The 27,471-nt window shown below is 39.4% G+C and overlaps 1 protein-coding gene across 4 annotated transcripts in view; it reads right to left on the reverse strand.

Annotated features, from left to right (window-relative positions):
• The window catches only part of LOC140369229 (paired box protein Pax-2a-like), a 63,870-nt gene that overhangs the window by 15,002 nt on the left and 21,397 nt on the right, over positions 1-27,471 (reverse strand). For 2 of the 4 annotated variants that reach the window (XM_072456503.1, XM_072456505.1), the window contains exons 6-7: positions 9,874-10,046; positions 1,712-1,826 (exon numbers count right to left, since the gene is read on the reverse strand). In XM_072456503.1, the coding sequence (XP_072312604.1) occupies positions 1,712-1,826; positions 9,874-10,046 (288 nt within the window). Of the gene's footprint in view, positions 1-1,711; positions 1,827-9,861; positions 10,047-27,471 lie in introns of all 4 variants that reach the window. The other 2 variants (XM_072456502.1, XM_072456504.1) reach the window with 1 other exon arrangement.

The raw sequence follows: 27,471 nt of genomic DNA on the forward strand, positions 1-27,471 counted from the left end.
AAATAGCAACGTGTTCGGCGAGATTCCACACGCAATTTCAGCGTTAATCGTGAAGAATCGTTAAATTGCGATGATTTTTATAGGACAAAAGTGACAAAATGAAACTCAGGACGAACAAAAACACTTTTCTAAAATGAAAATTGTGTTTTATTTGGCCATGTCACTTGAACACACTGAACGTCGCTAAAGCTCATTTTCCGACTCCCGCGTCGCCGTTTATGACCGAACGCGTCCGAAACCCGAGACCTTGACGCCGCTAACGCCGTTTTGCAAAGCGCTGATGCTCTCTGAAGTCATTGTCCGGCGGCGAGAAGCGAATGAGCGCCGTTTCCTCTCACTCTTTCTCACTCTCGTCTCGCTGCCTCAGCAAAACCCGAGCGCCGCGACAGCTGCAGTGTTTATCGCATCATCATCCCTGCCATTTCTCAACCTCGTAAAAGACGCCGCTTCGCCACCGACACGTTTTCAGGCCGCGGACGCCTTTTTTTCAAATTCTAGGCGATAGAAAAGTTTTGGTGCTGAATACGTTCATTTTGGTGGCTTTTCCCGCGCATAAAACATTGTCCTGAATTGATTGATGAACTTAAGGGGGGAAAGCATTCAAAAATATGAAGATTCTGAAAAAAGATAATAATTACTGCAATATACACACGGTGAGGAGTGTAGTCGACTAAAAGGAGGCTTAAAACGCTAAAAACGATCAATTATCTCAATGTTCTGACCCCAGCTGCACTCACAAGCAGATTAGACTATATTTGTCATTTTTATGTTCTATAAAAATGAAATACAGACAGAGTATAAGTAACGTCAACGGATTGGACTTGATGGACTAGAAAACAACATCTTCTTATGTAAAAGAGAGATTCAATTCCTGCTAATTGTTCCATGACTTTTATAAACGCTAAATATGTGTAATATGAATGTATGAACAAAACAGAATGCTAAACTGTATTTTCGGACTCTTTTAACTCTGTTCTCGCTCTGTTCCTCGTCACAAACTCATCTGGAGTCACATTTAGCTTCATTCACAGTTTGATGAATCCTGTTTAGAAAGTCCTCTCCCCTCCGAGCATCAAAAACACTCTGAATCTTCTGAATCTCACCTCGAGAACTGACATTTTTCTCCATCTTTTACCGTTTTTAACTCCAAAAATCATCTCTAGACTCTAGTTCTGAGCATTATACACGATCAGGACAACTGCGTTCTGGGACCAGGAAGTGTGCAACTCCCTCTGCAGCCAGTAGATGGAACCACAACCAAGTTAGTACCGTGGGAAACAGCGGAAATCTTAGTTCTAAACATGAGATACCAAACTACAGCTACTCAAGAACATATTTAAAGGCTGATAACAACACAAATAATGCATAATATTTGTCCTTTAACACAGTATTGCTGAATGTTGATCCTGTCCTCGTTTGTGTAAACAGTTTGTGTTTTATTTTCTGCATATTTACATCGGTTTAAATGTCCACTAATGTGCATTGTTCTTAAATAATTACTCACAAATGCGTCCAATAACTATATTAACAAATAACTTGCAGATAAAGATGCATTTGACAGTTTAATTGACTAAACTTCATATAGACCACACTTTGAATCTGTTTAGGGACTATTTTCTCAAGAACTTACAGGCGTCCCTCTAAACCAGACCCGCGCACACACATCCACGACACGATTTACACGTTCTCACTCTTCGTCGGTCTTTCTTACCCACGGGGAAGTTCTGCGACACGGCTCCGGGGCCCAGGTCCGAGGAGCCGGCGGACAGACTGGGCTTGACCTCGTCCAGGCTGGAGCTCAGGGCGGGCAGGGCGTACTCGTTTGTCTGAGGGGAGAGAGGGGGACGGGGGTTAGACATGTGGACAGAGCGAGTTGCGTTTAAGCGCGACGCTAACCGACAAAGCAGGACCGCAACAGGCCCGCGAGCCGACAAACTAGCAAAAGACTGGCGTGTGTTTTGTAGCGTTTTTGTGCGGCATTGGACGGATATTTTGTTGATTTTGAAGGAAATTATGGCACTAGAGCAAAATTGCCGCATTTGCGATTTTCGATTTCCTGCAGCCCACATGAAGTTTAAAGCGCCCCCTACAGGTTGCACGACTCATCGAACTAAAATGCAGTTAAGATGAATATATTTAGAATTTTGCTAAAAATTATAAAAAAAAATGTATCAGAGAATAGCACATTTTTTAGGTTTATAATTTCACTTCCTGTTTGTAATTGATGACATCACAGTTGGAAATTTCCCAGAAAACACTGGGCCAAAACTCAACTAATGTCACATTTTTTTTATTTGACAAATAAATATATGAGAGCGACTTTATTTTGTTGAATTCATGTTTAAAGAGTCAAAAAAGTTGTTTCTTTTGTGTAAATTCTGCATAAACTTTGACTGGAGCAAGTGTCCCTGGTGTGATGTCACTTCCTGTCATAATCTTCTACAGATTTTTCAGCGTTTTCTCCACAAATACCTGCTCGATTGATGTAAAGCTATTATTTATATGTACGACAGGTATAAACACACCAAATAAAGTAAAAATTATAAAATCGTAAAACCCTGTAATGGGCACAAAACGCTCTAATACTACAGATAGAAATACATGTAATAATAATTAAAAAACTAAAATAAAACTTAAATAGCGCTTTTAAAGATACACAAAGATGCTTAAAATAAAGGAGACGAGCATGCCTTTTAAAATTCAGTAGAAAAAAAGTCAATCTTGACTTAATATATAATAAAAGCACATTTAAGTACAAAGAGAAAAGGAAAAATGTTTCCTTTTTGTACTTTTCAGTTATATATTTAAATCTTACATTTAAATATATAAATTTGAAACTTCACCCGTCATTTACTCACATTAATGTAAGAAAAATATGCATTACAAGTTTAAAATGTTTGCCATGTTTTCGTCTGTAAATAAGGCCTTTTAGGTGTAAAAACAGCCAAAATTGCACCTTTTTGTGACATTTAAATCTGAAAAATGGACAGAGCCAAGTTTATTATTTTTTTTCTTCATTTTGTTGACATATTAGACTCAAAGATTTTGCGTTTTTGAGTGAATTAGATCTGATTGAAAATTGGCGTAAACATTTTAATTCAGCCTAATTTTTTAGACTTAAAACTTTAGTAAAACAGGCCTGGACTTAAATATGAACAAATCCTTTTGCACGTTGTGACAAAATCTAGTTAAAAAAGATTGTAAAGTTCAGTGTGTAAGAGCGACTCGAAGGCTTCATCTTTATGTCTTTGTGGGAGTAAAATGCAAGAAAACGGCCCTCGAAATGACAATATCTCATACAAATCTATATATGAAGTGGATTAAATGAAACAATAAAACAAATTAGAATCAGACTGGAGTATTTAGTTGTTTCCACATGAAAACCTACACGTTTTGAGAGTAAAATGACCAAAAAACACAAAATAAAGAGTTCAGTCCATTTTCCAGCTCTAAACGGCGGTGCAGTTTCGCGTCCGTCGCCACGCTCCCCTGAAGACATTGTGTGTGTCCAGACGGCAGGAGGCCCGGCGACCGCCATGAATGTTCGGGTTTTGTGTGGCGGAGGAAGTGACTTTACAGACGAGTGGAGAGAGAGAAGAGGGAGACGAGAGGGAGAAGGAGAGAGGAGGCGGAGTCAGCTGCTGTCTCCCTTTGTCCCGGTGAGAGGAGCACCCGAGGGAGACGACAGGAGCACCCGAGGGAGACGACAGGAGCACCCGAGGGAGACCAGACTCTGTGAGGGCCGCCGCGTGAGGCCTGGGCCGGACCAACCGCACGCCGCTCAGACAAACACATGTCCAGCGCTGATTTGATGCTGTATTTGCGTTTTATTTGTTTGTGTTTATTTGATTTTTCACTTCTCATTTCTGAATTTTGATCATTTTTGCCCGTTGTTGATTTTGTTGTATTTGTAACTCGACGATTTTAAATAATACTGTTTTGTGATTGTTATCTGGACAATACAGACTAGAAAACTCAAGTAATAATACGTTTTATAACTGACACAGCTGCATTATTGCGTCAAAAAAGCCAAACTAAATTGGAATTTTCAGCAATAATACACTTTATTTGTACATTTTCTCTATTTAGAAAGTATTTCAACCGGCGTGTGTTTAAAAATGTATTTCAAAAGTCCCAAAGTAATGAAAATAAGAGTTTGACAAGTCGACTATGAAACAATAAGTGTCGTTTTGATCATTTTGATGGTGTTTTTTGTAACTAAGACAGCGACATTGTGAATTCAAACTGAAAAACAATAAACACATTTTTTAATCAATATTACACTTCATTTGTACATTTTAAAAAACTTTCAGTCGCCATATTCCAACCTTTATTTGGTTAAAATGTATTTAAAACGAGTCAATGTGCAATAGAGATAATTGTTGACTATGAAACAATAATCACTGACTTTTAATTAACTTTACTTGTTTGTTTTTTTACATTTAATTGCCATTTCTTGTAAATATGACAGAATTAGCAAAGATGAAAAGATTCCCTTTGAAACCCAGTGACAGATGTTAACGTCGGCCTAAAACAAAGAAATAATAGTGTAACAGTAAAAGACAATAAGACAATTACAACCGGGAATTATGTTTTTACATTAAACAATATTATAAAAAGTATGAATATTAAGCTGCAACTAACGATTATCAGATATTATTCCTATTGAGACTTTTTGAACACATTATCAACTAAATAAATATTGGAATATGTCGACTTAAGGCTTCTGGATGGAAAATAATTACAATAAAGTGTATTATTTTTTGACATTTTGATTTAATAACGCCACAGTCTGTTGTAAAACGGCCTTTTCACGTGTTTCAGAATCTGCTTAGTCCAAATAATGATGGTTAAATTTGATTATGATTATTTTTTATCGTCGGTTAATCATAATTACATGATTATCGTCGCAGTTCTACAGAAATGTATGAAGTTTTCCTGTTTTTTTTTATTTGACTTATTTAAGATACTAAGACATTTGTGCGGATTTTACACATATATTTTCATTTATTTTGTAGAGAATTTCTACAAAGGCATTTTTTGTGTAAAAACAGCCAAAATTGCACCTTTTTGTGACGTTTAAATCTGAAAAATGGACAGAGGCAAGTTAATCATTTTTTTCTGTATTGAGATTTTGAATTTCTCATTTAGTTTTTGACTGAATTAAAAATTTAAGCCTCATTTTTTAGACTTAAACTTTAACAAATCAGGCTTGGAATTAAATATGAACAAATCCTTTTGCATGTTCTGTCAAAATCTTATTACGTAAAAGATTGTAAAGTGTGTAAGGTGTGTAAGAGCGACTCGAAGTCCTGATCTTTATGTCTTTGTGGGAGAAAAATGTAAGAAAACGGCCCTCGAAATGACAATATCTCATACAAATCTATACATGAAGTGGATTAAATGAAACAATGAAACAAATTAGAATCAGACTGGACAATTTCGATCGTACATCAAGGCGTTTGGCGACTTTGCGCACGCTTTCGGGGTCCGCGCTCCACCGTTGGCCCCTCCCTCGCCTCCTCGACCGCCGCCCATCAACTCTCGATTGTCTCTAGGGCCAGAATGTCGGATGTTTACCCCTGTCGCCGCCGCAAACGGGCCTTTTTATCATGCAGATGGAAGAGAGCAAGCGGGCGGGGGGGGGGGGAAGTGGTGGTCCCATTGAAAGGACGTGTGAAAAGGGGGCGGGGCACAGGGTCGGCAGAAGTGTGGGAGGGGCCGAGGCGCGCGGGGATGAATGGCTTTTTAATGCGGTGCAGCGGGAGCCAGACGGAGCTGTTTGCACCTGCACGCTGGCGCCGCTCACGCGCAAACCAGCCTGATTTATGTCGAGCTGAAGGTGCGGCCGCGCGGCTTTGAAGCGTCGCGTTCGGGCGGGCCGCGTGCTCGTCGCCGTGGATACGGTCGGACGATGAGGGAACGCGATTATGTTTCAGATTTGACGAAACATTTTGCCCGTTTGTCCTCAGTTTGACCATTTGTGTCAAGTTTATAGTTGTACTTCCTGGTTGGAGTGAGTAGAGGTGATGCCACAGCTGTTACCATAGCAACCAGGCTGTAAACAAGAGACAAGCTCCACATAAATGACACAACAGTTCTGATCTGACACACATTAATACCGTGAAACACCTTTATTTAGTCCAACCATGGTTTAAACTGTCTCTGTGTCGCACACTGATGACATCACAGAGGGATTCAGCTCCACTTCCTGTCATTTTAGATTAGATCAGAACTCACTCAAGTTATAAAACCTGGGATCAGCCAAAATCCAGATCCATTTCAGACCTGGTTAAGCCCTGGTTTAACTCTAGTTTAGCCCTAGTTTAGCACTAGTTAAGCTCTGGTTTGGTCTGGGTTTGGTTCTAAAGTCCTTCCTTGACGATTGAGTCCTGGTCAAGTTCTAAGTTAGACCTTGTCCTGACTTCAAACGCCTTTGTACATTCGACCTTTAGTCCTGGTCAAGACCTGGTTTAGGCCTGGTTTAGGCCTGGTTTGGGCCTGGTTTAGACCTGGTTTAGGCCTGGTTTAGACCTGGTTTAGACCTGGTCTAGCCCTGGTTTAGCCCTGGTTTAGTCCTGGTTTAGTCCTGGTTTAGACCTGGTTTAGCCCTGGTTTAGCCCTGGTTTAGCCCTGGTTTAGTCCTGGTTTAGTCCTGGTTTAAACCTGGTTTAGTCCTGGTTTAGACCTTTTTAGACCTTTTTAGACCTGGTTTAGACCTGGTTTAGCTCTGGTTTAGCTCTGGTTTAGCTCTGGTTTAGCTCTGGTTTAGCTCTGGTTTAGACCTGGTTTAGTCCTGGTTTAGACCTGGTTTAGACCTGGTTTAGCTCTGGTTTAGCTCTGGTTTAGACCTGGTTTAGTCCTGGTTTAGACCTGGTTTAGACCTGGTTTAGACCTGGTTTAGACCTGGTTTAGACCTGGTTTAGTCCAGATTAAGAGCTGCTTAACACTTGTTTTACAGACCTAGTTTAGGCCCAAACATATTTCAGACATTTCTTTTTGGACAAAAACATGAAATTAAAGCCGTTTTTCCTGCTTTTGTGTTTGCGATTGAACCGAATGCTCTGAACGGGTCATTCTCAGTCCGTTCTGGAATCGATCGCGGCGCAGGAATCAGTTTGGTAATTAGCTGCAGATTAGGCCTCTCCCGGAGCCGAGGCTTGTCCCCTGATTTATCACCAAAGTAATTCTCCTCGATGGAACAGAAATTAAAATGAACTCAATTAGGCCGGTGGGTTTTACACTCTACGGCTCCTTCTCGGCGCCGAGCGGGGAATTTATCGTCACGCGCGCACCAAAGTAAATAAAGGTCCATCCATCCATTTTCTACCGCTTGTTCCCTTTTGGGGTCGCGGGTGACTGGAGCCTATCCCAGTGACTTCGGGCCTTAGGCGGGGTACACCCTGGACAGTGGCCAACTCGTCGCTCGTAAATAAAGGTTCTCCATTTTAATAAGCCTCGTCGGTGGGGAACGGGCAGACGAGCGGTTCAGCCCATTTAGACCGGTTTAAGACCTGGTTTAGTCCATCGTTTTTAGTCCATCGTTCTGGTCGATTAATCGGTCGACGTGCGCCTCAGTCGACCCAGATTTGTCTTTTATTTAGATTATAGCGATTTAGATGGAACGACGGTACACATAAATACACATGAATACACATAAATACACAGTTTCCTTGTACTTTTTGGAAGCACTTTGCAGTTGCAGTGTTGCATGTTTTGGGTCAGATACGTAGCGATTGTTGTGTCGATTAAAGCTCGAGTTTAGAGCGAGATGTCGGTGATGGATGTGAACGCTCGATCAGGGTCGGACGTGGGAGAATCGGAATCGAACTGAACAAAATAGCAAATTTTTTTTTTCTTTCATAAATCTAACTTTTTCTTCCACAAATATCAGATTTTTTTTTTTTTTTTTCACAAATAAGATTTTTCTTTCACAAATCGGATTTTTCTTTTTCACAAATCAGATTTTTCTTTCACAGATCTTTTTTTTTTACATATCAGATTTTTTTTTTCTAATCTGATTTTTCTTTCAGAAATCTTATTTTTTCCCCCACAAACCTGATTTTTTTTTTCTCAACAAATCAGAGTTTTTGTTGGAGGGGCCGTTTGGCGTTGCAGATCAAATGAGACCCAGGTCAAGTGTGAACACAACAGCCCTGACAGTGTTCGTGTGGAGCAGGAACAGGACAAACTACATTTTTGGCCTCTTAAAACTCTGCCACTATTGGAACAAATAGTGTAAATAAACGTCTGAAAAGTTTAGATTTATACGTTTAAAATAACACAAGCTCCTGGACTAAACACACAAATCATATTTTTACTGTTTACACATAGGGCAATATCCTAATTAAACCAATTGTCTTAATTTTTATGGATAAACATTAGCGTAACATTCCTGATTCGGCTTTGTCCTGCTCCGGCCCATGATTTGTCCCATTTTTACGCCTTTTTTATCCGTAATTCCCTCTTTCCTCGTCGTCACAATCCCCGCCCCGGTCGTTTCCTTCACGAAGACGAATCTCGCGTTCCGTGATTTACAGCGGCGTGAAATCCCTCCCCCAAAGCGGACATGAGAAAACGTCTGCGCCTCCGATGAGCAAAATCTGCTTTATTGATTCATTTCACGCGGCTCTACTGTTACTCTCAATTATAGTGGATACAAAGCGCTGGTTTTTCATCACAAAATCGATGCGGCGCTGGACTTTTCTCGTATTATACATGCCACACTGTAAGCCGCGCTCGGGCCAAAGCTTAATTAGGTTTTTTTTCCTCCGCGAGATTTGGTGTGGGAATGATGGTCGCAAAGGTCTGTTTTATATTGGATTTTAAAGCCGCAGAGTCAAATGTGGAGATGCAGCGTCCGCCGGGCGCTTTGGAAACCGCTTTGGAGCATTATGCAAAATAACAAGACTATAAACCACCACTTAAACAAATCAACACACAATTTATGTTAAAACAATACAGTTAAAGCGCCCCCTACAGGTCGGACGACTCGGTGAACTAAAATGTAGTTCATATAAATGTATTTAGCTAAAAATGATACAAATGTTATCCCAGAATAGCAATTTTTTTTGGTTTGGAAATGTTACTTCCTGTTTGTAATTGATGACATCACACTAGAAAATTACCCAGCAAACACTGGGCCAAAACTCATCGCTAATGTCACAATTTGTTTTATTTGACAGATGAAAATATATTAGAGTGACTTTATTTTGTTGAATTAATGCTTATAGAGTCCAAAAAGTTCTGCATAGATTTTGGGCTGAATGAGTCCCTGGTGTGATGTCACTTCCTGTTACAAGATTTTTCAACGTTTTCTCCACATATAGCAACTCGATTGGTGTAAAACTATCATTTACATGTACAAATATAATTATTTGGTGTACAAATACACCAAATAAAGTCCAAATTAGAAAATCATAAAAACCTGTCACACGTCACTTTAATGTCTTTTGTATTTGACTGTAGAAAGTGTCGTAAAGTCCGACGAGGGAAATCAAAAATTAGCGCTCGCTGTTAGGGCTGTACGTCTTTAGTATTTAGTTTGTTTAGTCGATTAATCAGTCGGTGGAGTCTTAGTCGACCAAAATGTGCAGGATTTTATTTAGATTCTAAGGTTTTAAACAGGACGACAGCGAAAACGAGAAAGTATGGCGTAAATTAGCTGAAAATGTTGAATTTTTTGTGGTACTTATACGTAAAAAAGCAGATTAAACTCACAATTACTACATAAACACATACTTTTCCTGCATCGATACCAGTCTGGGTCACACGCACGGTCGAATAATCCATCGGCGGGACATTCTTTGACCCCTGCCCAGACATACGCACATGAAATAAAAGAAGTGGCTGCGTCTTTACCAGTCGTCTGACCTGCTCCGGCTTGACGTGCTCGGACGCCGGGAACACGTCGGGATACTGCGGCCGCTCGAACACCCGGTCCAGGGCCTCGAGCTGCTGCTGGGTGAAGGCGTCGGCTCGCAGGTGCTTCCGCAGGGTCTCCACGCTGCCCGGAGACTCGCCATGGTGACCGGAGCCGTCCGAGTCTGTGGGAGGAGCCAAGGGCCACACGGTCAGAGAAACACGGGGTCAGAGAGCGGAAGTACGCCCGAGTCCGCCGCCGATGCAGTAATGAGCCTGCATCGTGTTAATGCCATGAATGTGACACTGCACTACACTGGGACACTGCATTATTGTGTATTTATCGTCAGTAGTAGAAGAAAAAATCTGTAGTAGTAGTAGTAGTAAATATCAATAGTAGTAGTAGTAGTAGTAGTAGTAGTAGTAGTAGTAGTAGTAGTAGTAGTAGTAGTAGTAGTAGTAGTAGTAGTAGTAGTAGTAAAAATCAGTAGTAGTAGTAGTAAAAATCAATAGCAGTAGTAGTAGTAAAAATCAGTAGTAGTAGTAGTAGTAGTAGTAGTAGTAGTAGTAGTAGTAGTAGTAGTAGTAGTAGTAGTAGTAGTAGTAGTAGTAGTAGTAGTAGTAGTAGTAAAAATCAGTATTAGTAGTAGTAAAAATCAGTTGTAGTAGTAGTAGTAAAAATCAGTAGTAGTAGTAGTAAAAATCAATATTAGTGCTAGTAGTAGTAGTAGTAAAAATCAGTAGTAGTAGTAGTAAAAATCAGTAGTAGTAAAAATCAGTAGTAGTAGTAGTAAAAATCAGTTGTAGTAGTAGTAGTAAAAATCAGTAGTAGTGGTAGTAAAAATCAATATTAGTGCTAGTAGTAGTAGTAGTAAAAATCAGTAGTAGTAGTAGTAAAAATCAGTAGTAGTAGTAGTAAAAATCAATATTAGTGCTAGTAGTAGTAGTAGTAAAAATCAGTAGTAGTAGTAAAAATCAGTAGTAGTAAAAATCAGTAGTAGTAGTAAAAATCAGTAATAGTAGTAGTAAAAATCAATAGTAGTAGTAGTAGTAAAAATCAGTAGTAGTAGTAGTAGTAGTAGTAGTAGTAGTAGTAGTAGTAGTAGTAGTAGTAGTAGTAGTAAAAATCAGTATTAGTAGTAGTAAAAATCAATAGTAGTGGTAGTAGTAGTAGTAGTAAAAATCAGTTGTAGTAGTAGTAGTAAAAATCAGTAGTAGTAGTAGTAGTAAAAATCAGTAGTAGTAGTAGTAAAAATCAGTAGTAGTAGTAGTAAAAATCAATATTAGTGCTAGTAGTAGTAGTAGTAGTAAAAATCAGTAGTAGTAGTAGTAAAAATCAGTAGTAGTAAAAATCAGTAGTAGTAGTAGTAAAAATCAGTAGTAGTAGTGGTAAAAATCTGCAGTAGTAGTAGTAGTAAAAATCAGTAGTAGTAGTAGTAAAAATCAGTAGTAGTAAAAATCAGTAGTAGTAGTAGTAAAAATCAGTAGTAGTAGTAGTAAAAATCTGCAGTAGTAGTAGTAGTAAAAAATCAGTAGTAGTAGTAGTAAAAATCAGTAGTAGTAATGGTAAAAATCACAGAAGAATTACTCACAATAAATACTGTAAAATATTGTCAACGCAGTATTGGTAATTACTGACAGGTCTAAGGGAAAAGTTCGAGCGCTGTGTAAAATCTCGTACAAACATAAACACATTTTTTCTACAGTAACAATAATGACGAGTTGTGCACCAGATGAATTCTCGCCGGGCTTGAGAGTTCACCGCCTGTGGGTTGTTGTTGTTTTTAGACTTTTTAACGGTTTATGTTGGTCTTTTTTAGATTACATACTTTTACTTTAGCTCTTCATACAGTACAACACATTGTTACGTAATTAAACGGCCGTGTCGAGTCTTTCTTCTTCTAAGGTGTGGAAGAAGTCGGGTTGTGTTTCTCACTTGTGCTTATTCTTTTCATTTCTTTTCACCAGTTTTAAACATTTAAACCAACAGGACATAAACCCAAAACGCGACACAGAGAGAGAAACTAAACCGGTAATAGAGGCACAAAACATGTAAAAACAGGAAAATATTGCGTCACATTAAAGTCCAATTTTGTCCCAGAGAAATGTTGTTCGAATGTCGTTTTTCCCGCTTCCCGACGGCCAATCAGAACATGGGCCCAGTCTGTAATCGTTGGTTCAGTTTGTGTCGTCCAAACGTCTGCTCCAAAGGTATCCATCAATCAAGTCCATGGCAGGAGTTTAAGGCCCAAAACCTAAATCTGAAATCGAGTTTATTACGTGCAATTTTCCACTCGTCATAACATTTCACCCAGAGTTCCAGTGGCCCACATGAACTAGTGACCACATTAGCATCAGTCTGCCCAGTTTAAGAGCTGGACCAATGACACGGCAAGGCCCAAGCAAATCAAAACAACCACGGCGACACCAGCGGAGGATCAGCCCAGTCTCTCCTTTACCACTGGTTTCAATGGGAATGAACCCAAACATACAGAATTTGACGGCCCATTCAGTTGTTTTTGACCACATTAACAATAATAATCCTTAAAGAACAAGTATTGTACATAATTTGCATTGTTATTAGCGTTTAAACATTACATTTAGTTTGGCATCTCATGTTTTAGAACTGAAAAAAAATAGCATTTTGATTTCTGCTTCATGAGTTTTGGCACCATCTACTGACCGCGGTGGGAATGACACACAGTTTAAAACAAGCATTCGAACACATTTCAAGCTAGCCTCTCACTTCCTGGTCCCAGCACGCGGTCACACGAGTCTGGAGATGATTTGTGGAGTTAAAAAACCAGCAGAAGATGGAGAAAACGTCAGTTATGGAGGAGATTCAGAACGGAGTGTTTTCTGACGCTCGGAGGGGAGAGTGTTTTTCTCACCAGGATCCATCAAACTAGCGCGAATGTGGCTCAATGTGACTCCAGCCGAGTTTGTGACGAGGAACAATGCGAGAACAGGGTTAAAAGCCTCGGGAAAAAAACTTACAATTTTGCATAAACGAAACGAGACAAAGCATAAAAAAACAGAGCGGATTCTAAAGCATGTTCAGGTCACGGAGCGGCGTGTTCACGACGCTCCCATCAGCCCCGTCTTTAACCCTCTCCTGTGTTCTCCCGCTCGCGCCGCGGACCCTGGCACTTGATATTCCGCCGGCGTCCCCCTCGTCTTGTCTCGTCGTGGCGGGGGTCTGAGCCGCTCCGCTTTAGCCTCTGCCTCCCATCACACCTAATGTCCTCTGGCAAAACATTAGCCCTCTCGCCGCCGCCATCATGATCCCCGAGACGCCCTACGGAAGCAGATGGATCGCGGTCGCTTGCAGATGTATACAAGCGGTGGCCCCCGTATTGTAATGGAAGGCGCGGGAAGGAACATCGGGCGCATTAGAGTCTCCGGCGCCAACTGAGCGAGGGGGGGAGAAAAAAAACGAAACAGTGAATTTCTTTTTTTATTCTCAACAGAACAATTTCCCCGTTTGCTTATCGATTCGATCCCGGGTTCGTTTGACGCCGGGATGTTCGGTCTGTTCGGGCGTGCGAGGATTTGTGGGAAGAAAAGACGTCAACGCCAACTGCAACAATCGTCGCACGAAATAAAGCGGGAAAAACAAACTGTTGCCATTGATTTTCGTTTTCAGTGGTTTCGCCAGAGGAAAAAAAAACAGTATTCTACAATTTGTGGAAATACAGTTGCCATGGAGCTCAACTCAACCATTTATAGGTTCTGGAAGTACATTTTTCACGATTTTTTTCATTTTTCAGCATTCAAAAGACAAAAATTGCACAGGAATTCAGACAAAAAACAACAATTTACTGTATTTTCCGGACTATATGTCGCACCTTTTTTCATAGTTTTGGCCGGGGTACGGCTTATACTTATATTTATACTCATATACTTATACTCCGGAGCGACTTATATGTGATATTATTTGTTATTTTCACACTTGCAATCGCATTTCATACTCCAGTGCGACTTATATATGTTTTTTCTTCTCTATTATGCATTTTTTGGCTGGTGCGACTTATACTCCAGTGCGACTTATATATGTTTTTTTCTTCTCTATTATGCATTTTTTGGCTGGTGCGACTTATACTCTGGTGCGACTTATAGTCCAGAAAATACGGTATGAGTCGCACTGAAGTATGAAATGCGGTATAAGTATAAATATAAATATAAGTATAAGTCGCACCGCGGCCAAAACTATGAAAAAAGGTGCAACTTATAGTCCAGAAAATACGGTAAACAGAAAAGTGCTAAAAAACACTGCATGTTTCATTTATAAAGCCAAAATCTTCAGCGAACTCTCTCCACGTCGTCTCACTTTTTGCTGCTGTCACAGAATAATCCTCGTTATCGACATAAAATAATCAATTGACGAATATGAATGTTGAACTGTCGACCGATGAATCGACTAAACGGCTAACGCGGTGGCCCCCAAAGGCACTTGAGGGGCCCCAAAGCTCATCTTCACAGCATTTCAAACTCAAAAACGCAACATAATTCCTTACTTTTACAACTTCCATTGAAATAAAGCATATCGACTTTATTATGTGTATGTTTTGTGTGCATTTCCAAGAGTAATTTAAACATTTGGCTGAATTTGAAACATGTTTTTTGGACTTAAAACAGCCGCGTTATGAACATTAGAGACTGGAATAGTTTTATTTGCACTCTTCTCTTTTATAGTGAATTTTGTAACAATGTTTTAATTAATATATCTATTTAATTGCAGGCTTCTTTCCATCATTAACAATTTAAAACACGATCTTTAAACTCGTATTCACAACAAAAAAGCTCGACATTTCAGACACTGCAGATTGTAAAATTATTTGACTTTGTTCCCGCTATTTTAATTTTAATGCTCATTTTCCTGTTCTGTAAAGCACTTTGACAAATTGCGCTTAATATTTGCTTTGTTTTTTCTATAGCGATTATTTGTATTGACGCACATTGATTAATGTTATTTTTTGTTTAATTTTTATCAACAAAAAACAACACAACAATAACAGAAAGTTGTTGTTTTTTTGTTTTTTGTTTTTATCTATGAGGAATATTTATAGAGAATTGTCAAGACAAGGATAATTAAAATAACAAATTGCATAGTGAGTTGTGAAGATATTTTAAACGAGAAATAATTTTGTGTTTTTTAGAAGAACAGCCAAGTTATGTTTTTCTCTTCATAAAATGCATAAAACACCAATAGAAAAAAGGAAATAGATTCACACAAAAGTATGTCACAAACAAGCAAGAGTTACACAGGAAGTACTTACTTTTATTCAATTATTATTATTATTCAAGTCAACGTATTCATTCAGACTCTTCAATTCCTACTAATTCAAGCGCAAATCTTTAAAATAATAATCCACAATTAAGAACAGGCCGTTTTGTCCTCTAAATATTTACCAAATTTACCTTTTCTAAGTTTTATTTATTTCAGAAATCAGAAAATTGAGGCAGAACAATAAAATCTTGCTTTGTTCATCATTAAACTGAACAGAACTGATAATTTAATATAATATTCTGTACAAAACAAAGGATTTGCTTAGTCGTGACGCATTATTTATCATTTAATTTACTGTTGGTTTTACTTTTAAAACCTTAGTCAGTTATAGTTTTATTACAGAAACGAGCCTGATGAATAAAGTTGGACATTTTGAATCCAGAATTTGTGAAATCAAATCTTATGAAATGTAAAGACCTTTCCAGTTTCCAAAATAATGTTTAAAGTAAAATGAAATACTCTCCCAGCAGCGGTTCAAAAACAATTATAACAAGTATAACATAAGACGAATGTACTTTTATTTTGCCAAAAGTAAAAAAAAACGACTAAAACAACAAAATAATTTCTAGTATTTTCTTGGGGCGCAGTCGTGAAATAATGTTATACAGAATTCTTTACTTGTATTAAAGGCCACGAAAGACAGTTACTGAAATGAATAAATATGTATATGTTATGAATAAATATGTATATGTTAGAAAAGATGTAACACATATTCTTTAAAATCATAGATAAAAAAATCACTTGTATTTTATTTATTTATTTTTATTCTTATTTAAACTATTACTATTATTACATATTTTTCTTTACATAGATAAGTTTGTTTTGTGTACATTTGTGTTGCTGTATGTTTAAAAAATAAATAAATAAAAGGTCGCTTCTATTTTTTCTTTATTATTATTATCATTATCATTATTATTATCAATATCTAAATTATTATTCTTACAATTTTTTCTTTACATAGGTCAGTTTGTTTTGTGTTTATTTTTGTTGTTGTATTTTTTTTATATTGAAAATAAATAAATAAAAGGTCACGTGACATAAATAGATGCACACTGGACACACAATCGCACTAATATAATACACATGCACTGTCCATTCGCTCTGATTGGTGCTTTTACGTCCTTTCTCGTGAACTAAACCCGAACTACAATGGCCCTCGCCGACATCACCAACAGGAGACATATTTCCCCGTCCATTTCCCGCCCGTCGTAAAGCTGTCCCGGGAACATTACAGTCTCCTCCGCCCCGGGCTGAGCTCCAGTACAAATCTGCCTCTCGGAATTCACCGCGATTATGCCTTCCCCCTCCCCCCGCCGCTTCCCCCCCGCCCACATCGCCTTTACAAATCATGCGCGCGGCTCGTATCGATCGGTCGACGCGCCGGCTACAAAACGAAACCCGGAAAAAAACGGAACGCCGCGCTTCCACTCATCTCGCCCGTAATACTCTACTTAATCCTGGCGCGTGTTCCCGGTGCTGTCGCCGAATTCAATTGATCAATCGCGAGCGCTTTTCATTCCGTTTGACCCCATCGTAAGCGCCAAACGCCGGCGGAGGAAGAGGAAGAAGAGGACGAGAAGTAAAGATGACGACGAGGTTGTCCTTAGAAATCGCTGATCTCGGCAAAGAAGAAAAGAAGGCTGTAGAGTTATGACGCGGCAGTATATTTCGTTTATTTGTTCCGGTGATTCGTTGGCGAGTGTTTCTGAGCCTCTTCTTCTTCCTCTGCGCCACAAAAATTTACGAAGGACGATATAGTGTTCCTCAAAACGTCACGGTAAATGCTAATACGAAGAGGTCGTTTATTGTCTTCGACACAGGAAGCGGCCGGGATAACGTTTTTACTAGGCTAAATAGATTTGTTCTGTTCAAATTAACCAGTTTATGCCCCTGATGTTTTAAAACCCGCGTCAGGCCGATTCAACTTAAGGCCTGCGGCCCAGATTGGGGCCGCCAAAACGTTCTGGGGGTCGCGAACAGACAGGAAAAATGATACGTTATGTCTACAAAATGACAACTTTACGTAGAAATGAGTGGTCCAAGTCCAAAGACGATGGGCCCAAAAAGAAGACGAGAAATTAGAAAGTTTGTGGAAGTTAGTAAAAATTCCGTGTAAAGTTTTATAAATGAGACCCCTGATTCGGCCAAATATTTTCCTCTCGTTTCCTGGTTTAATCCTACTTTAGACCTGGGTTTGAATGTTTAACTCTTATCTATACACAACAGACACAAAACACGTGCAATTTAACGTAAATGTTTCTTACATTGAGACCCTAAATGATCGAATGTGTCCCAGTCTCTTTCTCCGGAGCATAAAAACAAGGCGGTGTTTCCAACATCAGAGTTCTGGTTTTAGTGCTGCCTTAGTTTATTTTTGGTTCAGCGCTGGATTGGCAAGTTGAAGCTTTTTGTATTTAGTGTTGGGAATTTCTGTGAAAAAGTGGTGGTGCCCCATCTGAAAAATGTAGTTGAAAAGCCCAGGACAACAGAAGAAAACAACAACAGAAGGTAGTACAGCGAAACACAATATTCAACATGTGTTTTAAATTCAAAATGAGTGACCCTAAACTACTCAAATGTTGTGTTCGCATGACATCACGACATTCTAAAATCTCTAGAGTCAGTTTAGTTTATTGTTCATATCTCTGTAAAAACTGGGCCATTCCACATGAAACAAAAACTGGCACAAAGTTCAACGTCTTCAAAAATGCCAAAGACGCGATCGTTGTCAGTTTAAAGGACGTGAACTTCTTGAACAGCATATTCATAGAAATGATCGCTTTCATCAGAATATCAAAGATCATCTGTCCCGTGCTGACTCGCTCTGACTCACCATGACAACAGGACTGTGTCGCCGCCGTAACTGCGGTGACTCGGAGCAAAGTGACTCACGGCCCGAGCTCCGCCCCCTCTGCTGCTGATCAATACAGACACCGTGTGACACAACAAAGACGTGTACGGCCCACACAGACGGTCACACACGAGTCTGCACAAAGGTCCACTCAGACGGTCACACACGAGTCTGCACAAAGGTCCACTCAGACGGTCACACACGAGTCTGCACAAAGGTCCACTCAGACGGTCACACACGAGTCTGCACAAAGGTCCACTCAGACGGTCACACACGAGTCTGCACAAAGGTCCACTCAGACGGTCACACACGAGTCTGCACAAAGGTCCACACAGACGGTCACACACGAGTCTGCACAAAGGTCCACTCAGACGGTCACACACGAGTCTGCACAAAGGTCCACTCAGACGGTCACACGAGTCTGCACAAAGGTCCACTCAGACGGTCACACGAGTCTGCACAAAGGTCCACTCAGACGGTCACACACGAGTCTGCACAAAGGTCCACTCAGACGGTCACACGAGTCTGCACAAAGGTCCACTCAGACGGTCACACGAGTCTGCACAAAGGTCCACTCAAAGGTCTACTTAAATGTCCATACATAGGTCCACTCAAAGGTCCACCCAAAGTTCCACCCAAATTCCACCCAATGGTCCAGACAAAGGTCCAGACATAGTTACACCTAAAGGATCAAACACAGTTCCACCCAAAGGTTCTTAAAAAGGTCCACCTAAAGGTCTCCCAAATGTTCACCAATAATAGACTTTAGTCATAAATATGTCGGTGTAATCCCTCATTCGTCCAGGCGTGTTCCATAGTAGAAAAAGCTTCAGTTGTAGTCATCTGGACTCAGTTTGAAAAAATAGACGTTTCGACTCTCATCCAAGAGTCATTGTCAATAACAGAATTTAGATCGAGAACTCCGATATTAATACTGTTCTGTGGTAAGACCCGCCCATTGGGAGGAGCCTTCCTGAAGTAGAAAGAGTTGTTTGTTTCAACAGAAACTCCCCCTTGTATCTACCGAGCTAGCCTATTCAGAATCTTAATGGGCTATTAGAACCCTCTTTGTCTTTGTGAGACCCTGGCTCAACCACCCTGAGTACCTGATTAGCATCTGAATGTCCATTACCTTTCCAGGGGTTCGGAATCCCATTATAAATAACAGGAAGATGAAACCTAAGCCCTCCATTTCTGTTTAAAGAAGGTCTTTCTTTTTTAACAAAAATAGCTTCCTTGACTCCTCTTTCAAACCATCTTTTCTCCCTGCTTAAAACCTTCACCTCACCGTCTTCAAACGAGTGATTAGAGGCTTCAAGATGGAGATGCACGGCACTCTGAGGTCCTGAACTAGTATTTCTTCTGTGCTGATAAAGCCTCTTGTGTAGAGGCTGTTTCGTCTCACCTATGTAACGTTCTTTACAGCTTTCTTCACTGCATTGGATCGAATAAACTACATTGCTCTGTTTTTGAGTCGGCAACTTGTCCTTAGGGTGAACCAGTTTTTGTCTTAAAGTGTTTCCTGGTTTAAAATAAACAGGGACTTCGTGTTGTCTAAAAATTCTCTGCAGTTTTTCCGACAGGCCAGACACATAAGGGATAGAAACACCCTTCCTTCTCTGTTCAGTTTCCCTTTTGTCCTGCTTCTTGGTTCTCTTCACTCTGTTGAGAGCCCAAGCGGGGTAACCACAGGCTGAGAGGGCATTTCGGACATGTTTTTCCTCTTTCTTCTTGCCCTCTGAGCTGGTGGGCACACCTTGAGCTCTGTGTTGTAAGGTTCTGATCACTCCCAGCTTGTGCTGTAGTGGGTGGTTGGAACCAAAGAGCAGATACTGGTCCGTGTGTGTAGGTTTCCTATATACTTCTATTTGGAGTTTCCCGTCCTCTCCTCTGATCGTGGAACAATCAAGAAAGGCCAAGCGATTCTCCTTAGCGTCTTCTCTTGTAAACCTGATATGTGGGTCCACAGCATTGATGTGATCAGAGAAGGTTTCCAGCTCTTGTTTCTTGATTGTTACAAAAGTATCATCGACATAGCGGAGCCACAGTTTTGGAGCTATGCCTGAGAATGAGGACAGTGCCTTCTTCTCAAAGTGCTCCATGTACAGGTTGGCCACTATGGGAGAGACGGGCGAGCCCATGGCACAGCCATGAATCTGTCTGTAAAATTGTCCCCGGAATTGAAAGTAAGTGGTGTTCAGACAGATGTCCAACAGTTTACATATGTGTTCAGGTGTCAGTTTGGTCCTTTCCTGTAGGGTGGTGTCTTCCTGCAGTCTGATCCTCACTGCTGCAACTGGCAACTGTGGCTCCGCTATGTCGATGATACTTTTGTAACAATCAAGAAACAAGAGCTGGAAACCTTCTCTGATCACATCAATGCTGTGGACCCACATATTAGGTTTACAAGAGAAGACGCTAAGGAGAATCGCTTGGCCTTTCTTGATTGTTCCACGATCAGAGGAGAGGACGGGAAACTCCAAATAGAAGTATATAGGAAACCTACACACACGGACCAGTATCTGCTCTTTGGTTCCAACCACCCACTACAGCACAAGCTGGGAGTGATCAGAACCTTACAACACAGAGCTCAAGGTGTGCCCACCAGCTCAGAGGGCAAGAAGAAAGAGGAAAAACATGTCCGAAATGCCCTCTCAGCCTGTGGTTACCCCGCTTGGGCTCTCAACAGAGTGAAGAGAACCAAGAAGCAGGACAAAAGGGAAACTGAACAGAGAAGGAAGGGTGTTTCTATCCCTTATGTGTCTGGCCTGTCGGAAAAACTGCAGAGAATTTTTAGACAACACGAAGTCCCTGTTTATTTTAAACCAGGAAACACTTTAAGACAAAAACTGGTTCACCCTAAGGACAAGTTGCCGACTCAAAAACAGAGCAATGTAGTTTATTCGATCCAATGCAGTGAAGAAAGCTGTAAAGAACGTTACATAGGTGAGACGAAACAGCCTCTACACAAGAGGCTTTATCAGCACAGAAGAAATACTAGTTCAGGACCTCAGAGCGCCGTGCATCTCCATCTTGAAGCCTCTAATCACTCGTTTGAAGACGGTGAGGTGAAGGTTTTAAGCAGGGAGAAAAGATGGTTTGAAAGAGGAGTCAAGGAAGCTATTTTTGTTAAAAAAGAAAGACCTTCTTTAAACAGAAATGGAGGGCTAAGATTCAATCTTCCTGTTATTTATAATGGGTTACTGAACCCCTGGAAAGGTAGAGGACCAGGACCAGGCCATTTAGATGCTAATCAGGTACTCAGGGTGGTTGAGCCAGGGTCTCACAAAGACAAAGAGGATTCTAATAGCCCATTAAGATTCTGAATAGGCTAGCTCGGTAGATACAAGGGGGAGTTTCTGTTGAAACAAACAACTCTTTCTACTTCAGGAAGGCTCCTCCCAATGGGTGGGTCTTACCACAGAACAGTATTAATATCGGAGTTCTCGACCTAAATTCTGTTATTGACAATGACTCTTGGATGAGAGTCGAAACGTCTATTTTTTCAAACTGAGTCCAGATGACTACAACTGAAGCTTTTTCTACTTTAGTCATAAATATTCTCTATTATCTATTAAGCCTTCAGTCAGTGATATTTCAACGTTAATTTGGTTGATAATGTATTAAAAAGTCTCCATGTCCAACAGAAATATTTGTTTGACGAGTCGACAAAAATATCCTTGGTTTCCGCTTTTACAAACACAAAAATGAGAAAAACGTGCTCATATCTGAAGGAGCAGTGCAAGAAACACTAATGTTAAGACCTTTATATTGTCTCTCCATGGCCCAGCACCAAAATACATCTCAGACTTGTGTGTGTCATATGAACCACCTCGGACTCTGGGGGCCTCAGGGACCGGCCTCCTGCTGGTGCCAGAGTCAGGACTAAACATGAACCGGCCTCCTGCTGGTGCCAGAGTCAGGACTAAACATGGACCGGCCTCCTGCTGGTGCCAGAGTCAGGACTAAACAGGGACCGGCCTCCTGCTGGTGCCAGAGTCAGGACTAAACATGGACCGGCCTCCTGCTGGTGCCAGAGTCAGGACTAAACATGGACCGGCCTCCTGCTGGTGCCAGAGTCAGGACTAAACATGGACCGGCCTCCTGTTGGTGCCAGAGTCAGGACTAAACAGGGACCGGCCTCCTGCTGGTGCCAGAGTCAGGACTAAACATGGACCGGCCTCCTGCTGGTGCCAGAGTCAGGACCAGACACGGAGAACCTGTGTTCCAGGTCTATGGGTCAAAGGTCTGGAATAGCCTCCCCAAAGTCGTGAGACAGGCCCCGCCCCCGGCTGTGTTTAAATCCAAACTAAAAACTGTTTTGTTTAGCCGCACCTATGACTGACGTAATTTTACCTTGTTTTTAATATTTTAAAATACTACATTATTTCTATTATTTATTTTACTCTGACGTACATCGTTTTACATTTTTATAAATTGCATTGTGTTTTATTTTATTATTTTAAATTGTGTTTTAAACACTGTAAAGCACTTTGAATTGCAGTTTGTATGAATTGTGCTTTATAAATAAATTTGATTTGATTTGATCTTTATTCTGGACGAATCGTGGGCACTGATTCTACAATTTGGGAACAAAATAGTCATTCAAGGCCTCAAACTAGACTCTTTTCTTACCCGTGCCACTAGGGGGCTCCGTGCATGTCCCATAAATTGTAAAACACTGTCTAAATCTCGTTAAAATATCCTAAAACCTATTGAAATATTACTTTTGCTCAATCTGCTCCGTCCCTGAGTAAGAGCACTCGTTCTTTTGTTGGAGGAAAGAAAGAAAAACATCCACATTGTGAACGTGTTTGGTGAAACAAGTGAAAACAAACTGCCCCCCTCCGTCTCTCGGGACATCCCATCTGCTCTTTTCTCCCCGGCCCATGCGTTCCTGCGCCAAATCCCGCCTGACGGACGACAAGGGCGTCGGGACTTCATCAAGCGGCGCCATGATCCACTCGGGACGAGCGCGGGAGCCGATTATTGGATTTGTGATCAATGTCGTGATCGCGGCCGAGCAAAAAGGTCGACGATGATATTATGAGCTCAAAAAACCTGCACTGACGAGTTTAAGTGTCATTGTTGTCGTTTTTCAAATTATGTTTATTTTTAGACGAAATCTGATTACATTTTGGGCTCAAAATTCCTGTCATGGACACAGTGAGTGGATCCACCTTTGGAACGTACTTTTAGTGGCAGAAAAAAGGCCGTCACAAGGAAATGGACGACACAAACGTCACCGACGATCAAGGGCTGGACCGACAGGAACAGACATCAGGCAAATGGAAAAAAATGACATTCAAGCTAAATTTTAAAATGGAGAAATTTGATAAAACTTTGGACCAAATGTTGCCGTGATTATGTTTTTGTTCATTTTTACTAATGATGAATAAAAACATAATCACGGCACAAATAAAAGTCCCATTTCTCAAAACAATTTTAGCTGATTTTTTTAGTCGATTTTGTGTTGTGTACTATTATGTCTATTTGTTTTTGTTTGTATAAAAAAAAAGATGCCGTGATTTTATTAATGTTTTTGCCATATTGCGCCATTTTTTATTTTAATTTCAATTTTAATGTTAATTTTAATGTTAATTTTAATGCTAATTTTAATGTTAATTTCAATGTTAATGTTAATGTTAATGTTAATTTTAATTAGTCTTGCTCTCTGGTCATGTTTATTTTGTTTTGTGTTTCTATATTTCAAAAAATAAATGTTAATTCATATGTCTGTCATATGTAATTCATATGTATAAATAAATAAATAGATAAATAAAATAAATAGATGAATAAATAAATGAATAAATAAATGTATAAAAAATAAGTATATATATATAATAAAGCGCATGAATGCAGCGTTACGCATTTATATCATCTATGGCCTTTTGTCTTTTATTGTGACATTTCCTGATCTTTGTTTTGTCACGTTAAGAACACGTTAAGAGCTCATCCTTCAGTTGCTTGGTGCAGTCGAGGGGATTCATGTTGACGTGGCTCAGCTTTAAACCTCCGGTAACAAGAGGCCAATCTCCATCACGTTAGATCAGTGCCACCCAAAGGTCACGACCCCCGGCTGGAAACGCCCCCCCCCTCACCACAGCCCCTCCCTCCTCTGTCCTGGGACGAGGGGACAATGACTTATGGAGTAAGAAAGATGTGTCGTTCATTAAAGTTCATTAAAGTTGAAAATGTTCAATAATGTTTTTAAAAAAGAATAAAAAACAACACTTTTCAAAAAAAATATATGTTTCAATAAAAATAGCTTAAATTGAGCAATAACAACCAATAACATTTTAAATCTAATGTATTTTTGTTGGTTTTGTTTTTCTTAATGATGGGAAAAATAATAATAATTTAAAAAATAATAAAGAAGCGGTAATTTTAAAATATTTTATATAAAAACTAAACTTCTAAAATTTTCTTTGGTTCCAAATAAAAATACATGGGAGAAAAAAATTAAAAATAAATTTATTCAAAGTCAACATTTCTTTATTTTTCTTCATTTTTTTTGGTGTGTTTAAACTGCCTAAACAGTTCCGTCCATACAACTGAAACGTTTTTATTTGCATTATTGGCTTTTTGAAATGATTATTTATGTTTTATATTTGATTTAAACGCATATTTTCTTGTTGCAAAGCACTTTAACTCACAAATAAACGTGCCATTCCAATTTATTCATGCCATTTATACAAACAAATGAAATGAAATAAAATAAGGTGTAAAACTTTCAGAATGACTTTGAAATATTGCACTTTCATAACATCGTGTAATAAACAGTCCAGAGTCGTGACTGCTGATCCGGACGTGTCCAAGGGCCCGGGCCCCGTTCAGGCTCTTTACGTGGATGCAGAGGAGGATTATGGAGGTGTTTGGCCACGTCGGGGTCACATAAGCCCCTCTTCAGAAGAATGTGACGCCGCCTCTGAGTCTGCTCCGTCCACAAACATGTCCACTCACATTTTCTGTAGGCGCGGGCGATATGTATCAGCGCGAATATCGATATCGAGCGTTTCTCTGAAGTCTGTGAACATTGTCTCCGCTTCTAAATCCTGCTTTAATATACTATGATGTTTTTTTTTTATTTTATTTATGTATTTAGTGCAATGTCTATGTTTTTAAAAAAATATTATTTTTATTATTATATTTTTTTATCCTGTTAAATAAATGTAAAAACATGGGATTTGTCATGTGTCAGTATTTAGCAGCAGATGTTTAAGATGGTCCAGTGATGTTTTATTTTATATATTTATTTAGTGCAATTGCATCTATTTTTTTTTTAATGACGTATGTGTTTTAAAAAAAGCTAAAAAAAATAAAAAAAATAAAAATTGTTAAAAACTTTTTAACCTGGTTAAATAAAGGTTAATGAATAAAATACATTAAAAAATATTATATTTTTGAGATGGTGCAGTGATGTTTTGTTTTATTTTCTGTGTTTATTCAGTGCAATTGCGTCTATGTTTTTTAAATTATTTGTCATTTTTATTTTACCCTGTTAAATAAATGTTAACGAATAAAATAAATGTAAAAACATGGGATTTTTCATGTATCGGTATTTAGCAGCAGATGTTTAAGATGGTCCAGTGATGTTTTATTTAATATTTTATATTTATTTAGTGCAATCTATGTTTTTTAAATTATTGTTGTTATTTTTTTTTTACATATTTTTTTACCCTGTTAAATAAATGTTAACGAATGGAATAAATGTAAAAAACACATGATTTTTCATGTTTCCAGCAGCAGATATTTAAGCTTGTGTCATTTGTCATTCCCGGACAATGAAAACACAAGAACAATGAAGCTAAAGATCCGTCTCCATTTTCACACAATCATTAAACATCGTGGAACAAATTGATATCGTTAGAACATCTACTCTGTGGGAGATTCACGTTTTTTGAAAAATCTGAAATGGCACAAACGTTAAAACCTTCTCATGATCAGATCGGCTCCACAAACATTTAATCAAACTTTAATCTGACGGTTTAAAGTTGAATAACGGAACGACGCCATGTATAACGCTAATGTTCGCTTTGCAAGTCGGACTGTGCGGATTTTCATAAAACGACTTGAGAAGAAAATGATTTATTCGGGCAAAAAACGTTATTTATCTATGAATTTGCGTTATCTCATTCAGAATCATCAATTAAAATGTTTCTCGCCTCAAATTAAAATAAAGCCGCAATATTTTTCAATCCATTTGGTCAATTTCTGAATTTTCTTTCTCCAAAAACTGCGCTTTTAAAAAAAACTTTTTAAAAAACTGAAAAAGTCGTCGTTTCCCTGACGATAGAACTGCACATGCTTTACAAAGAGCCACTGTCTGATTCATAAAAACATGTTCAATGAGCGTGATATAAATATAGGACCGTTCAGCAAAATGATTTATGTTTAAAGTGACGTGAAATAAACCAATATTTTAAATAAGTTCAGAAAAGTTACACAGTGACACTTTGTTAAAGGTCCAAATGATTTGCTTTGGATCAACATGAAATAGAAACATGTCACTTACTTAAAGAGGGTCTCTCTCTCTCTCTTTCCACTCTCTTATTTCTCTCTCTTTTTTTACTTTCTTTGACTCTCTCTTTCTCTTTTTTCTCTCTTTTTCTCTTTTTTCTCTCTTTTTTCTCTCTCTCTTTTCTCTCTATCACCCTCTTTCTTTCTTTCTCTCTTTCTCTCTCTCTTTGTCTCCCTCTTTCTTTCTTTCTCTCTTTCTCTCTCTCTTTGTCTCCCTCTTTCTTTCTTTCTCTCTTTTGTCTCTCTCTTTCTTTCTCCTTTTATTTTTTACCGTACAGCGTAAAACACGTACTTTGAAGACGTATAACTCCAGTAGGTGGCGGTAAATTAACTTTTCAGTCGACTGTCAACCGCCATTAAAAGCAACACAACAACAACAACAACAACTCATAAAGAGTCCATATTTAATTTTTAAAAGGTGCACATTTCGCAATATTTTTTTTACAAAAGTGGGGAAAAAAGTGAATTTATGGCGTTAAAAGTCAAAACAATCTGAGCCTTGATTGAAATAAACATTGAGATCTTTAAATATGAGTTTTCATCCACACGAGAGTCGAAGATCAGACGAGGGGGGAAATCCTGCAATAACACGTTAGTTTCCGTGTCGTTGCCATGACGACCACGACTCGCTGTAAAAGCCGCTCTGATTTCCCGCCTGACTCGGTCCTCAGTCAAACGGAATCAAATTAAAACTCAAATTGGATGAACTCAGTTGCGTTTTGTGCTAATTGGGCGTTTTGATTATGTAAACAGAAGTGAAATACGAGCGTTTGCTGCTAAACGAGCAGCGCTGCGGCTGAAGCGGCTGAACGCGAGCGGCTGAACCGCGAGCGGCTGAATGCGAGCGGCTGAACGCGAGCGGCTGAACCGCCAGCGGCGAGCGGCTGAACGTGCGGTGCTGCGGCTGAACGCGCTTCATTCAAACGAAATCGACAAACGACTCGGACAT

This window comes from Eucyclogobius newberryi, unplaced genomic scaffold (genome assembly GCF_026437365.1).
Source record: "Eucyclogobius newberryi isolate DKJ021-1_F unplaced genomic scaffold, fEucNew1.0.hap1 SCAF_20, whole genome shotgun sequence".
In the NCBI taxonomy this organism is placed as follows: Eukaryota; Metazoa; Chordata; class Actinopteri; order Gobiiformes; family Gobiidae; genus Eucyclogobius; species Eucyclogobius newberryi.